This window comes from Microcaecilia unicolor, chromosome 14 (genome assembly GCF_901765095.1).
Source record: "Microcaecilia unicolor chromosome 14, aMicUni1.1, whole genome shotgun sequence".
Lineage (NCBI taxonomy): Eukaryota > Metazoa > Chordata > Amphibia > Gymnophiona > Siphonopidae > Microcaecilia > Microcaecilia unicolor.
The window spans coordinates 601,116-617,758 of record NC_044044.1 but is presented as its reverse complement, the minus strand read 5'-3'; the positions used below and the strand labels follow the sequence as shown (position 1 = coordinate 617,758).

Sequence of the window (16,643 nt, the reverse complement as noted above, 5' to 3'; positions counted from 1 at the left end):
AGTGGTCATCTGGGCAGTTGGGGCACTTTTTTGGGACTTGTTCGTGAGAAAAAAGGGTAAAAAAAAAGTTACCCAAAATTGCGGTCAAAACGCCTTTTTTTTTCCGATTATCAGCTAAAGACGCCCATCTCTCCTCAGCTGATAACCACGCCCCAGTCCCGCCTCCACCACGCCTCCGACATGCCCCCATCAACTTTATTCATTTCCGCGACGAAGTGCAGTTGGAAACGCCCAAAATCGGCTTTCGATTATACCGATTTGGGCGCCTTTGCGAGAAAAACGCCTATCTCCCGATTTGGGTCGAAATATAGGCATTTTTCTTTTTCGATTATAAGCTGCCTAGACTACTGCAATGGAATCTATGCAGGATGCAAAGAACAAATCATAAAGAAATGCCAAAGTGCTCAAAACACAGCAGCAAGGCTTATATTTGGAAAAAGGAGGTTCAAAAGCGCCAAACCCCTATGAGAAAAACTACACTGGCTCCCAATCAAAGAACGTATTGCGTTCAAAATCTGCACCCTGGTTCATAAAATCATCAACGGAGAAGCCCCGGGATACATGACAGACCTCATTGACCTACCAATCAGAAACACATTAAGATCAACACAAACATTCCTAAATCTCCATCACCCAAGCTGCAAAGGTCTCAAATACAAATCAACCTATGCATCCAGCTTCTCCTACATAAGCACACAACTGTGGAATGCAATACCAAATGCCATGAGAACAACATATGACCACTTGACCTTCCGGAAACTACTAAAAACTACCTTGTTCAAAAAGGCATACCCCAACAATCCAACTTAAATGCCTTAACCCAGCAGCACAACACCACCAAAGCTCATACTGGACATAACTTAACTCTTCTCCTTACGATTGCTCAATGTGTCTATCACATATGAACTTTACCACAACCTCACTTTGTATTTGTTCAAACAAAGAAGTCAAGCATCTTGATATATATATATACATATATATATATATATATATATATATATATATAATTTTCAATGATCTGTTAATCTGTTAATAATAATAATAATAAAACTTTATTTATAACCCGCTATATCTTTAAAAGTCTAAGCGGAGAACAAATCGCATGCAAAATATAAAAAAACAAAGCAATACAAATTATTTATTTACACAACAAACTATACAAATAAACTACAATTCAAACATACAGCAGATTAAAATTTACATGGTATTAAAATAATTTATACATCAGAGGAACCAAAAGGCTGAAGAAATAAATGAGTTTTCAATGCTTTTTTAACTGGTTCATATTTTGTATTGAATGAAGTTCAATAGGCAAATAATTCCATGATTTTGGACCTTTGATGTAGAAAATAGATGATCTGCATTCTTCTAAATAAACCTGATGAAATGAAGTAATGTCAAGTAGCTGTTTCTGAGATGATCTCAGAGAGTGAGTAGGTTGATAACATCTTAGAGTGGCACTAAGAATTGGTGAAAAATTACCATTCAATATTTTGAAAACTAGCAATAACATTTTAAATTCAATGCAAAATTTTACAGGGAGCCAATGCAGTGATTTCAAAATTGGAGTAACATGATCATAACGAGAGCCTCCTTTAATCACTCGGGCTTTAGCGTTCTGAACTACTTGTGGTGCCTTCAGCATGTTACCAGTAATCCCCATTAGCAAACCATTACAGTAATCTAACAGTGGACAAACTACAGACTGAACAATTTTACGAACGTCTTTGACAGAAACCAGTGATCTAATACGCTGTACAATTCTTAATTTATAAAATACCTTTGCTATTACGTTTCCAACCTGGTTTTTCATAGATAATGTAGTGTCAAGTTGCACCCTCAAATTTCTAATTTGATGGACAATAAGGATATTAACAGAGTCAATGTTAAAAATCTTAGGACAATTTACCCCTTTTGTACCAGAGAGGAAAAGAATCTGAGTTTTTGAAATGTTCAATTTCAAACGATTTCCCTCCATCCATTGCAAAATTTTTGAAAGGAAAAATCTCAATTTAACAAAAGTGTCTTCAAAAGAGTTCTCAACAGGCAGTACAAACTGTATGTCATCAGCATACAACTTGTATTGCATCCCCAAAAATCTCAACAATATACATAAAGGTAAAAGAAAAAGATTAAATAACACAGCTGCAAGACAGGAGCCTTGTGGAACACCTGTCAAACAGACCAGAGACACTTTAATGGATCAGAATTTTAGGCAGCCAATCACACAGCAGCTTTTCCACCCATCATTTCATAAAACATACATATCCTGCATGTTTCAGGGTCTTCTTTTGTGCTCTAACCTTACTTAATTCTGACCTGGGTGAATGCACTGTCCCATACGATCATTGTCTCGTTGATGGTGAAATATTGCCCTAAGGGATCAAAAGGATTAAAACTTCCAACAGTTTTATGAATCTGTGTCCCATTGGGTAGAAAGAACTTATTTATAATGTTATAGCCAATGGCAATGTCAGCATTCTCATCAAAAAAAATATGTTCCCCCAGAATGTTTTTAAAATGGACATTTTTCAGATAACGATGAATCTAAAGAAAGAGAATAAAAATTTCAGTGTTTTCTGCAAGACCGTTAACTTGAGTATATGCACTATGTGTGTAGATTTTGAAAGCTTAAGAGAGAAAAAGATTGGTCAATGTTTTGAAACATAAGAACTGATCAGTCAATATTCAGCCAAAAGAGAATCAGCGTTTCTTTAAACACTGGACCCCACTGGCTGAATTATGTTCCAATATTAAGTGCTGGCCCCTACCTGGGCTCCAGCACTGAATATTTGGGTCTATGGTGGCTACCAGAGGTTTTCTCAGTGCTACTTGATTTTCATTTCTGGCACACAGATAGCTACCAGGTTAACATAGGACTGTCTTCTTGCTGCCCTATGTTTGCTGAATAGTTATCCAGGTACCACTGGATAACTCCCGGCTCCAATCCCTCTTCATCCCATACCACTCCGGCACTAACCAGATAATGCGGTAGCAGTTTGCCCAAATATTCAATGGCATTATCCGGGTATGTTGTGCCACTAAATATTCAGGCTTGCCACAGACACTGCAATTTTAACCAGGCAGGAGCCTTTCCTGCCTGGTTAAATCATTTTTGAATATTGACCTCTCAGATATTGGGTCAGATCAAAGGTCCACCAAACCCAGTATCTTGTTTCCATCTGTGGCCTATCCAGGCCACAAGTACCTGGCAAAATTCCAATCAGTAGATAGATTCTAAGCTGCTTACTCCAAGGGATAAGCAGTGACTTTCCCTAAGTCTGCATGGTTAACAATATAGCTTATGAACTTTTCCTGCACGAATTTGTCATATCTTTTCAATAGAAATCAAACAAAATAAAACATGGAAAAGAAAATAAGATGATACCTTTTTTATTGGACACAACTTAATACATTTCTTGATTAGCTTTCGAAGGTTGCCCTTCTTCGTCAGATCGGAAATAAGCACGGCTACCACACTCCTCATATCTTTTCTAAACCCATCTACGGTATACACTAACTGCTTTCACCATATCCTCCAGCAACAAATTCCACAGTTTAAATATATGTTGAGTAAAACAGAATTCTCTAATGAGAAGTTACAAATTACTAATAATGTTGCTTTTTTTTGGAAGCCCTATTTGCAGTTTATACGTGTTGATTGATTAATTGCCTTCAAGTCAAAGCTGACTCCTGGCAACCAAATATATGGATGCCCTTGTCAACTTACCACCAAGGAATTCGCTTCGATCTTCTCGTTCATACTTAAACCTCCATTACCCTGTGTGTTCTGGTCTCAAGTATAAAACCACATATGCTTCCACCTTTTCCTATATCAGCACTCATTTGTGGAATACATTACCTAAATCTGTAAAAACGGTTCAAGATCATCTGACTTTCAGGAAGTCTCTCAAGACCTACTTATTTGGGCAAGCTTACCCCAAAGATCCCGTCCTGCCTCTGTGATTCCTGGACTCCAACTCCTCTAAAGATCTTGTGGACTTTCTCTTAACCCTGTACCTTTCCGCCCCTCGTATCACTTTCCATTTATTGTACTTCCCTGTTTGTTAACTAAATGTTGTAAGCCACATTGAGCCTGCCAGTGGTGGGAAATTGTGGGGTATAAATGATATAAATAAATAAAATGTGACACAATCTAAAAAATTATCCAAAGGATAGAGCTAATTAAAGATTCCTAGGATAATGACTTTCAAAACAAACAAAATCATTGGACAAGGAGTTACACAAACGTAGCACTGTCTACTATAAAGGTGCAAAAGCACTGCAAGGCCTCCTAGCAAGCTTTTTCTAAAGAATAGAAAGTAAGTAAAGTTAGTAAAGCTTTATTAAAAATACCTGGACACTTGTGACACGATGTAACCAAAGACCGTAACGAACATTACCTGACTCTTCTTCCCCCTTTCCCTCCCTAAGTTCCACCAATTGTACCTACCATACATGTACTTCATTCTACCACAATATCACTTTGTATTCATTCATACCATGTATTTGTTCAGACCGGAATCGGCTAACGCCGTTAACGGTTATATGTAAGCCACATTGAGCCTGCGAAAAGGTGGGAAAATGTGGGAAACAAATGTAACAAATAATAATAATAAACCTGAATGTGTTTTAGCTTATGTTCTTAGAGTAGGGTTTTGAAGTGCCTCATGTTGACATTACTGGAGAGGCTCCTGGTATGTGCCCTTCTCTATTTTCTGCCATCACTGCCTCTTCCTGATATCGGTTGCACATAACCCAGATAATTCATCATCCACATCCAAACCAATACACCATTGTTTTAAATGGACCTATACCCAGTTGCCTCTTTTACATTCTGTAAGGTTCATCTCCTATTCATAAGAATGATTCTGTTATTTGTAACTGAATATAGATGTAAAATTAATATAGATAACTGGATGACTGGTGGATGTGACGGTCACTTGATAACTTGCTTTCTTGGCGTGAAGATGGAAAACCTCACATGTTACCTAGTTATAGGGAAATCTTTAAACAAATGCATTCCACTCAATAGCACCATACAGGTGGAAGAACCTTGGTGCAATATTGTCTACAGTATAAACATGCGTTTTGTGATTTAAGATGTTTGGTGATAGACCCACATAAGGGGGACATCAGAAGATGGCTCCGATAACTTGAACAATGTTGGATCTTCAGTTTGAATACAGTTGAACCCAATGGCTGAATGGTGCTAATTTCCCTTTAACTAGAGACCTGTCTTTCTTTGGACATCTTCACTCTCTGCTTCTTTGAAGTATGAACAACATTTATTTTGTATTTTGATTGCAGTTGCTATCCAAGATATTTTAAGAAACTGGAAGTCATTGGGGGCCTCTTTTACAAAGGCGCACTTGCGTTTTTAGCACGTGCTAAAAATAAGTGTGTGCTAAATGCAAGAGAGACCCATATATTCCTATGGGTGTTTCTAGCATTTAGCAAGCGCTAAAAACGCTAGTGCACATTTGTAAAAGACCCCCTGCATAAGCTCACTATTCATATGTGGTGTCTTATATGAATCCTGTGCATATGAAAAATTAGGGTGTTATCGGAAATTTAAAGGCACAGGGTCATCTATAATCACTTTTATAGAATCATATTAAGATTTGCTTGCATAGTTGTATATTGTATACTTTGCTCAAAAGTAGCCCTTTTCTGCTATACTTACAAGCTCATTTTCGAAAGAGAAGGACGCCCATCTTTCGACATAAACCCGATTTGGACGTCTCCAAATAAAGTCCGTCACAAGGACGTCCAAATTTCAAGGCGCGTGTCGGAAGCGTAGCGAAGGCGGGACTTGGGCGTGCCTAACACTTGGACATATTTGACCAATAATCGAAAAAAGCAGGACGTCCATGATGAACACTTGGACATTTTTACCCGGACGTGTTTATTTTACGAATAAGGCACAAAAAGGTGCCCGAAATGACCAGATGGCACTGGAGGGAATCGGGGATGACCTCCCATTACTCCCCCCAGTGGTCACTAACCCCCATTCACCTCAAAAAACATCTTTAAAAATATTTTGTGCCAGCCTCTATGCCAGCCTCAGATGTCATACTCAGATCCATGACAGCGCATGAAGATCCCAGAAGCAGTTTTAGTGGGTACTGTAGTGCACTTCAGACAGCGGACCCAGGCCCATACCCCCCTACCTGTTACATTTGTGAAGGAAACAGCGAGCTCTCCAAAACCCACCACAAACCCACTGTACCCACATATAGGTGCCCGTCTTCATCCGTAGGGGCTATTGTAGTGATGTACAGTTGTGGGTAGTGGGTTTTGGGGGGGCTCAGCACACAAGGTAAGGGAGTTATGTTCCTGGGAGCATTTTATGAAGTCCACTGTAGTGCCCCCTAGGGTGCCTGGCTGGTGTCCTGGCATGTCAAGGGGACCAGTGCACTAGAAATGATGGCTCCTCCCACGTCCAAATGGCTTGCATTTGGACATTTTTGACATGGACGTCTTTGGTTTCAAAAATCACCGAAAGTCAATGTCTAGGGACGTCCAAATTCAAGGACGTCCTTGGTATTTTTGAAACGAAAGATGGACGTCCATCTTTTTTTCAAAAATACAGCTTTCCCCGCCCCGGATTTGGACGTTTTACAAAGACGTCCAAATCCAAACATAGAGGGGCATAATTGAACGGCGCTGGCCAAATAGATGGCCGGCTATCTTCAGGGGCCGGCTCCGCAAAGGGGCGGAGCCAACCATATTTTCGAAATACGGTTGGGGCTGGCTAAATCTCAGATCGCCAGGTTTAGAGATGGCCGGCTTCGGTTTCCAGCCATAATGGAAACCGGGCCTGGCCATCTCAAACCTGGCGAAATGCAAGGCATTTGGTCGTGGGAGGAGCCAGCATTTGTAGTGCATTGGCCCCCCTAACTTGCCAGAATACCAACTGGGCACCCTAGGGGGCACTTCTAGAAATTAAAAAAAAAATAGCTCCCAGGTGCATAGCTCCCTTACCTTGGGTACTGAGCCCCCAAAATCCCCCCCAAAACCCACTCCCCACAACTCTACACCATTACCATAGCCCTAAGGGGTGAAGGGGGGCACCTACATGTGGGTACAGTGGGTTTTGGGGTTTTTTGGAGGGCTCAACATTAACCACCACAAGAGGAAGAGGGATGGGGGGGATGGGCCTGGGTCCACCTGCCTGAAGTGCACTGCACCCACTAAATACTGCTCCAGGGACCTGCATACTGCTGTCATGGAGCTGGGTATGACATTTCAGGCTGGCATACAGGCTGGCAAAAAAATGTTTTATTTTAATTTTTTTTGGGTGGGAGGGGGTTGGTGACCACTGGGGGAGTAAGGTGAGGTGATCCCTGATTCCCTCTGGTGGTCATCTGGTCAATTGGGGCACTTTTTTGTGACTTGGACCTAAAAATCAGTGGACCAAGTGCAGCTGGCGAAATGCTCGTCTGAGCCGGCCATCTTTTTTCTATTATGGGGTGAAGCCGGCCATTTTGTAACCCCGCCCCCTCCCCGCCTTTGCTACCCTACCGACACGCCCCCTTTAACTTTGGCCGGCTCTGCAACGAAAAGCAATTGGCGCCGGCCAAAATCTGCTTTCGATTATACCGATTTGGCCGGGATCAGGAAATCGCCGGCCATCTCCCGATTTGTGTTGGAAGATGGCCAGCGATCTCTTTCGAAAATAAGCTCATTAGTCTCCTATATTCATTTTGAATCCTTGGAACAATTTCTTTATTACTTGAGTTATAATGCTTTTTCCTGTTCTGATTGAGGTTATTACTTTTTCGTATTATTGTACCATCTGCCTATAATATTTATAGATTCTTTGACCAGTTTGCCTTTTGGTTTTACTGATCACTAGTAAAAAAGGCCCGTTTCTGACACAAATGAAACGGGCGCTAGCAAGGTTTTCCTCGGAGTGTGTATGTTTGGGAGAGTGTATGTGAGAGTGACTGTTTGAGAGTCAGAGTGAAAGTGTGAGTGTGTGAGAGAGAGAGTGAGTCTGGGTGTGAGTGTGTTTGTGAGAGAGTGTGTGTGTGAGAATGAGAGTGTGTGCAAGTGTGTATGTGAGACACAGTGTGATAGAGAGTGTGTGTGTGTGGCCATCCATGCTCCTCTGTCCCCTGCCCCCTCCATTCATCCCTTTCCAGCATTTCCCCTCTTTGCCTGAGGCCTGCCCTGCAATCCATATCCATCCATGCCCATCTGTCCCCTCCATTCATCCCTATCCAGCAATTCCCCTTGGCCATCCATGTTACTCTGTCACCTGCCCCCTCCATTCATCCCTATGCAGCATTTCCCCTCTCTGCCTGAGGCCTGCCCTGCAATCCATGCTCCTCTGTCCCCTGCCCCCTCCATTCATCCCTTTCCAGCATTTCCCCTCTCTGCCTGAGGCCTGTCCTGCAATCAATATCCATCCATGCCCATCTGTCCCCTTCATTCATCCCTATCGAGCAATTCCCCTTTCCCTGAGCCCTGCCCTCCCAATCCATGGCCATCCATGTTACTCTGTCCCCTGCCCCCTCCATTCATCCCTTTGCAGCATTTCCCCTCTGTGCCTGAGGCCTGCCCTGCAATCCATATCCATCCATGCCCATCTGTCCCCTCCATTAATCCGTATCCAGCAATTCCCCTTTCCCTGAGCCCTGACGTCCCAATCCATGGCCATCCATGTTACCATGGCCATCCATGTTACTCTGTCACCTGCCCCCTCCATTCATCCCTATCCAGCATTTCCCCTCTCTGCCTGAGGCCTGCCCTGCAATCCATGCTCCTCTGTCCCCTGCCCCCTCCATTCATCCCTTTCCAGCATTTCCCCTCTCTGCCTGAGGCCTGACCTGCAATCCATATCCATCCATGCCCATCTGTCCCCTTCATTCATCCCTATCCAGCAATTCCCCTTTCCCTGAGCCCTGCCCTCCCAATCCATGGCCATCCATGTTACTCTGTCTCCTGCCCCCTCCATTCATCCCTTTCCAGCATTTCCCCTCTCTGCCTGAGGCCTGCCCTGCAATCCATGCTCCTCTGTCCCCTGCCGCCTCCATTCATCCTTTTCCAGCAAGTCCCCTCTCTCCCTTCCATGACCCCCCCGTCGCATCCATGCTCCTCTCTCTCCCATGTCCCAGCCTGGCCCGCCCTCTTCTCCTCCCCCCCTTCGCATCCATGCATCGGTTTTTTTTTTTTTTTTTTTTTTCTTTTAAAATTTACCTCGTGGCGGTTCCGGCAGCGAAGCGTCAGGGAAGGAGGCGGCACTTCCGACGTCTAGGTTTCCCTTTGCTGTGTTCCGCCTTCCTTTGACGTCATCCTTGACGTCAGAAGAAGGCGGAACACAGCGAAGGGAAGGGTAGACGTCGAGAGCGCCGCCTCCTTCCCTGACGCTTCGCTGCCGAGCGATGCGATTGGTTGAGTGTCATTGCTCCGCCCTCGACGTCATCACGTTTGACGCGTGGGCGGGGCAGACACAATGCGATCTCACCCCCTTCACTTTTGGCTAAAAGAGGCTTCATAGAACGTTGGAGGTGCGTTTTATATAGAGAGATATGCATTTCATTTTTTCTATATTTTGTATTGTTTTATAAATATTAATAGAAATTACTGAACTTAAATTTAAAAAATAGATAGATATAAATAGCACAGCAGGGAAAGAGCTGAGACATATACTGATTGATTTTCTGCATACAAGAAACATTTCTTCAATCTTAAAAGTCTGACAGACTACAGAATGATTAGCTCTGCTATATTTTGCATTGCCTCCTACTCTAACAGTGGGTGTGGTATATGTATACTCTGTTGAACATTAACAGTAATACTACTACTACTACTACTACTACTTAGCATTTCTATAGCGCTGCCAGGGTTACGCAGCGCTGTACAAGTTTAAACATGGGGAAGGACAGTCCCTGCTCAAGAGAGCTTACAATCTAAAGGTAAAAACTATGTAGTCAGTGTAGGTATCAGGAATGGGAAGGTGATTAGGCGCCAAAAGCAAGGGAGAAGAGATGGGCCTTGAGTAAGGACTTGAAAATGGGCAGGGAGGGCGCATGGCGTATGGGCTCAGGAACATTAACAGTAAAACCTCTATACATAACACAACATAGAGAAACTGCTTCTCCTTAAAACAAGTCAATGCTTCATAGCTAGAGTAAGCATGGAAATATAGTTGAACCTAGAACCTGTGCTTGCTTACACTATTAGTAATGATCAGAAACTTGAATCTTGGAAACTCTGTATTCCACAAGCCAAAATAGATACTTTTTTTTTAGGAGAGTGCCACAAGCTGCAGATGCTTCCAATGAAAAGTTAAAACAACACTTATCTGCTCCTGTCTTCACACTGGGAAAAAAGAAGGAAGAGGCAGTGTAGGGTGTTTTTACAGACTTGTTCTGGTAGGAAAATGATAAGATCATTATGATTGTTGAGCTGAATTATGGGGAGGTCAGCTAAAAGCTAACCTTTGTTTCTTAATGCCATTCTACCTGCCATGAAAATAGCATTCTTCTAATAATGTTTACCTTCCATGGCAAATAATCCAAAAATCTGTAACCGGCTTCACTCCATATGGTAGTGTTTCCGGTGTCAGACATGATCATAGTATGCAATGCATGTGCCACAGCAAATACAGCATTGTAAACATTATAGCTGCTTCCCAATTGTTTGGTTTCACAATGTAAAAAGATGGGTGAGGTTTGATTAATGTTGCAGGATCTTTTAATGCTTTGGGGGCACCGACTGTCACACAAGACACTCCACCATTCCCAGATATGGTCAACAGATGGAAACAGGATAGGCTGTACCTCACGAATAAATTTGGAAAAACTTGGAATATTTTTCTTTGCCACTGTGAATACCAAAGTGTTGTTCCTCACACCTAAGACCAATGGAAAAGTTGAGAGAAAGTCCATTTCAAATGCACAGATCCAGACCTTGCCTGGTATCTTTCGAATGTGACCATAATGATAAAGATTTACTACATACTGTCTATCCATATAAAGAATGATCACATTAGCTGATGATGCATGGATTTTGTCATAAATATTTTGTGCCTTTTTTGGTGAAATATTATTGGTATGTCCAAAGGTTTCTATAAGTGCAATGCAGCCTCCATTCTGCACAATCTCATCTTTCAGAGTCTGGACAGCCCTTAAGCTGCTGTCATCATCAGATGCCATGATAATGACCCAGGTCCAGCTGAAGTGCTTCAATAACTTGACTATCCCAGCGCAGAGGGGCAAACCACTGGGGACAGTCCGGTAGAAATAAGGAAAACTAACAGCATCACTCATGATAAGATTCTCTGAGCTGTAACTGATCTGTTGAGAAAACAATAATGAATTGATCACCATCTTTGCATTTTTAGATTATAATTTAAATCACATATTATATATTTAGTAAAAAAAATATGTGTACGTTTGAAGACTATTGAAAGGGTATAATTTTATAAGTAATCTAAATACAGGGGCATAGCCATGGGTGTGCCTGGGTGGGTCTAGGCCCACCTACTTTCATCTAAGGTCCATCCAGAAATAGTGCACCCTAGCTACCCATGATCCAACATTCCTCGTTCCCTTCTCTCTCCTCCCTCAGTTCCAGCATCTCTCTCCCTTTCCTCCATTCCCACCCCATCCCGCAGATCCAAAATCTCTGCATCTTCCTCCCCCCCCCCCCCCCACCAGCCATGATGCTTCCACCTTGCATTATCAGGCCACCCAGCAGCAATTCACATAGGCTTGCTCTGGGGCTTTCCCTCTGCTGTGTTCTGCTTCACATAAAGAGGAAGTTGCATCAGAGAGGGTGGGATGCAGTAGAGAGAAGGCCCCAGAGCAGGCCTGTGTGAATCTCTGCTGGGCAGCCAGATAATGTAAGGTAGAAACGCCATTGTAGGAGTGAGGGAGAGCAAAAGATGGAAAAGTACCAGTCCCATTGGGGGGGGGGGGGAGGGGGGAGGACTGGAAGGAAGGGACGGAAGTGCTGGACTTGCAGGAGAATGGAGGCTGAAAGGTAAGTGGACCCACAGGGAGGGTTCTGGAGGAAATGGAGAGAGATGCTGGACCCATGGGGGAGATGGAGAGGTGCTAGACCCAGGGGGTCTGGAGAGAGAGAGGAGATAAAAGTGCTGGACCCATGGGAGTGGGGGCTAGAGAGAGAAGATAGAAGTACTAGACCTGTGGGATGGGGGAAGACAGGGAAGGGAAAGAGATATGCCAAGGGGATGAAAGAGGGAGTCAAATACTGATACTGAACTCACAGCAGCAGGGCCGGTCCTAGGGTTTCTGGCGCCCTCCTGTAGCCTATTAGTCGGCGCCCCTACACATCCAGGGGCGGGATCACTATGGCTCCGCCCCTACAGTAGTCACACCCCTTTTACTAGCCATGGCATCATTGAAAATATTACACCTGTCTTCCCTTCCCTCCCCTCCATGTCCAACAATTCTCTCCCTGCCCTCTCCTCCATCCACCCATGTCCAGCAACTCCCCTGCCCTCCATCCATCTATCAATCCATCTCCAGCAATTCTCCTCTCCCCGGCTGCCCCCTCCATGTCCAGCAATTTCATGTCTCTCCCTGGGCCCTTACCTCCCATCCATGTCCATCCTTGTCCATCGATGCTCCTCTCTCCCCTTCCCCCCTCCATATCCAGCAATTCTCCTCCCTCCCCTCCCCTCCATGTCTAGCAATTTCTCCTGTCTCCCTGGGCCCTGCCCTCCCATCCATGTCCATTGATCAATGCTCCTCTCTCCCCTGCCCTCCCGCTCCCATGTCCACCTGCCCACCCTCTTCTCTGGTTTAAATCTTGTGTTTAAATTCACCTCCGACATTGCAGCAGCTGCGCGTCAGTGAAAGCGCTGCTGCTGACGTCTCCCAGCCTTCCCTTTGCTCGTTCGTTCCCGCAGTGTCCCGCCTTCTTCTGACTTCATTTCCTTGCGAGGGCGGGACACTGAGAAGGGAACGAACGAGTGAAGGGAAAGCTAGAGTCGTTGGGCAGCAGCGCTTTCACTGATGCTGCGCAGCTGCTGCGACGTCGGAGGTAAATTTAAATACAAGATTTAAATGCCCTAGGGCGGCGCGGGTACCAGAGCAGGAAACCGAAGGCAGGGCTGCTTTCGGGGTCCGGGAGCTGAGGTAAGTGGCGAGGGTCAACATGGTGCGGCGGCGCCCTCCAGAGGTTGGCGCCCTCCTGCTATGCTTGCCTCGCTTACTGGGTTGGACCGGCCCTGCACAGCAGAATGGAGAAAGGGAGAGAGGGCAGGTGAGCCAGATGCTGGAGGAAGGAGGGAAGATAGAGGGAGAGAAGCTGGATGTGGTAGGGTGAGAGAGAATAAATCTCTCTTATCTGTCCCCTTCTCCTCTACTGCTAATTCCAGACTCCATTCCTTTTATCTTGCTGTATCTCATGCCTGGAATAAACTTCCCGAGCCTGCATGTCTAGCCCCCTCTTTGGCCGTTTTCAAGCCCAAACTTAAAGCCCACCTCTTTACCACTGCTTTTGACTCCTAACCACTGCTCACTTGCCTTGTCCTTTTATCCTCACCTCTTTATTCCCTTACCCTTAATTTTTCTGTCTGTCTCCTGTCTTATCTAGATTGTAAGCTCTTTGAGCAGGGACTGTCTTTTTGTGTATGGTGTACAGCGCTACGTATGCCTTGCAGCGCTACAGAAATGATAAGTAGTAGTAGTAGTAGTAGAGGAAACACATTTGTTTGGGGGAGGAGTACAAGCTGGACACAGGGAAGTATGCAGAAACAGAGGGGAGATGATGGGCATGGAGGGGAACATAGGGACAGGGACACAAAGGGGAGATACTTCTTGCTTGCCTTAGATCAAAAATCAACTTGTGATAGTATCTCTTGACTTATCATCTGTCTTTGACTTTATTTATTTATTGCATTTGAATCCCATTTTACCAACGCATGGCAAGTTCAATGTGGCTTACATATTGCTAAAAAGGCAGTTACAAAATTTAGATTTGTAGAAGTCTAATACATAATACAGAAGTACAATAAACGCTGAGGTTGATATATTAGCATATTCTCCGAGGACAAGCAGGCTGCTTGTTCTCACTGATGGGTGACGTCCACGGCATCCCCCTCCAATCGGAATCTTCACTAGCAAAGACGTTTGCTAGCCCTCGCACGCCCATGCGCACCGCGCATGCGCGACCGTCTTCCCGCCCGAACCGGCTCGTGTTCATCAGTCTTTTTTTGTCCGCGCTCGGGACGGTCGTGTTTTGCTGCCGTTTCGTGCCCCTCAGAAGACCTCGCGCGTCTTTCGTGTTTCTAATCTCTGTGTTTAAAAAAATAAAAGAGAGGTTCCCTTTTTCCAGTTTTTTCCCAGTGTCAGTTTCCTTTCGCTTTCGGGAGCGGCCTTGTTGGCCGCCCGTATGGGTTTTTTCTCCCTTTTTTCTCGGTGCCTCTTGTCATCATCACGAATTTTGATTTTGCCGGCGCGATTTTTCCGCCCATGTCATCGAAGCCTTCCAGTGGCTTCAAGAAGTGCACCCAGTGCGCCCGGATAATCTCGCTCACTGATAGGCACGCTTCGTGTCTTCAGTGTCTGGGGGCTGGGCACCGCCCGCAGGCCTGTAGTCTTTGTGCTCTTTTGCAAAAGAGGACTCGGGTAGCAAGATTAGCCCAGTGGAACATTCTGTTCTCCGGCGCTTTGACGGCAACAGCATCTCGGGATTCGTCGGGTGCATCGGCGTCGGCAGCACCGAAGTCTTCGGAGATCGCATCGGCGTCGACGGTATCGAGGCGTCTTCCTCCTGCATCGTCGGTACTGAGACTTCGAAAGAGTGCATCGGCGTCGGTGGTACCGGGACCCCCGCTGGTGTTGATGTCGTTGGACAGTGGTGCTTCGTCTGGAGTGCAGGTGAGGGCTGTCCATTCCCCTGCTGGTGGCAGTGAGCCTTCGGGTAGGTCTCCTCCTGAGGGCTCCTGCAGTACAGCCCCCCCGGGATCGACCGTCTTCGGCCTCGGCCCCGAGGAAGCGACGTCTGGATTCAACGTCCTCCTCATCGGTACCGGGGAGCTCCGGTGACATGCTTCGCTCGAAGAAGTCGAAGAAGCATCGTCACGGGTCACCTTCCTGACTTGGTACCGGGAGCTCTGGGTCGCCGAGGGAGTCGGCACCCAGCAGGCATCGGCACCGGGAGGACCGCTCACCCTCCATCCAGGAGGTGTCGGTGCGCTCTACCCCGGACAGCCCGGTACCACCTCCGTGCCCGGAACAGGTTTTGACCTCGACGCCTGCACCGGCTTCTCAGTCTTTCTCCACAGCCGCTCTGCATGAGAGTCTCCGGGTCGTTCTTCCTGGCATCCTGGAAGAGCTGTTGCGCCCTTCTCTGGTACCGGGGGTGCCTGTGCCACCGGTGCCGTCGAGTGAGGCGATAGCTGGCCCTTTGCCCGGGGTGAGGTCCCCATGTACGCTTCGGCTGCCTCCCAGGTGGACTCCTCGACGACTTCGGGGGAGGGAGCTTCGCCGCTGCCGGCAGGGGAGTCCACCTCTCGACGCTCCCACCGTGGCCGTGTTTCCACGGAGTTGGGACGGGCGCGGCTTCAGATGCAGGTGCGTGAACTTGTGTCTGATACCGATGACGAGGCCTCGTGGGAGGCAGAGGAGGACATCAGATATTTCTCTGACGAGGAGTCTGATGGCCTTCCTTCTGACCCCACTCCCTCCCCTAAAAGGCAGCTTTCTCCTCCCGAGAGTCTGTCTTTCTCGGCCTTTGTCCGGGAGATGTCTACGGCCATCCCCTTCCCGGTGGTCATGGAGAATGAGCCCAGGGCTGAGATGTTTGAGCTCTTGGACTATCCTTCTCCACCTAAGGAAGCATCCACAGTACCCATGCATCATGTCCTGAAAAAGACATTGCTGGCGAACTGGACCAAGCCACTAACTAATCCCCACATTCCAAAGAAGATAGAATCCCAGTATCAGATCCATGGGGACCCAGAGCTGATGCGTACTCAGTTGCCTCACGACTCTGGTGTGGTGGATCTGGCCCTGAAGAAGGCTAAGAGTTCTAGGGAACATGCTTCGGCGCCCCGGGGCAAAGACCCCAGAACCATAGACTCCTTTGGGAGGAAGGACTATCATTATTCCATGCTCGTGACCAAGATTCAATCATACCAGCTCTACACGAGCATCCATATGCGGAATAATGTGCGGAAGCTGGCGGACTTGGTGGACCAGCTCCCTTCGGAGCAAGCCAAGCCGTTTCAGGAGGTGGTCAGGCAGCTGAAGGCATGTAGGAAATTCCTGGCCAGAGGGGTATTTGATACCTTTGATGTTGCATCCAGGGCCGCTGCTCAAGGTGTGGTGATGCGCAGACTCTCATGGCTGCGTGCCTCCGACCTGGAGAATAGGATCCAGCAGCGGATTGCGGACTCCCCTTGCCGAACGGATAACATTTTTGGGGAAAAAGTCGAACAGGTGGTAGAACAGCTCCACCAGCGGGATAACGCTTTCGACAAATTCTCCCGCCGGCAGCCTTCAGCATCTACCTCATCAGGTAGACGTTTTTATGGGGGAAGGAGGGCTGTTCCCTACTCTTCTGGTAAGCTTAGGTACAATCCTCCCTCTCGACAGCCTGCGGCCCAGGCTAAGCCCCAGCACGCTCGCTCTCGTCAGCAGTGTGCGCCTCAGCAA

At 46.2% G+C, this 16,643-nt stretch overlaps 1 protein-coding gene across 1 annotated transcript in view; it reads right to left on the bottom strand.

The window, feature by feature from the left end:
- LOC115458145 (vomeronasal type-2 receptor 26-like) overlaps positions 1 to 11,342 on the bottom strand; it is a 46,803-nt gene extending 35,461 nt beyond the window's left edge. Inside the window, exons 1-2 of the mRNA XM_030187997.1 lie at positions 10,794 to 11,342; positions 2,320 to 2,547 (exon numbers count right to left, since the gene is read on the bottom strand). Coding sequence (XP_030043857.1) covers positions 2,320 to 2,547; positions 10,794 to 11,342 — 777 coding nt within the window. The remainder of the gene's footprint in view (positions 1 to 2,319; positions 2,548 to 10,793) is intronic.
- Positions 11,343 to 16,643: the final 5,301 nt, after the last annotated feature.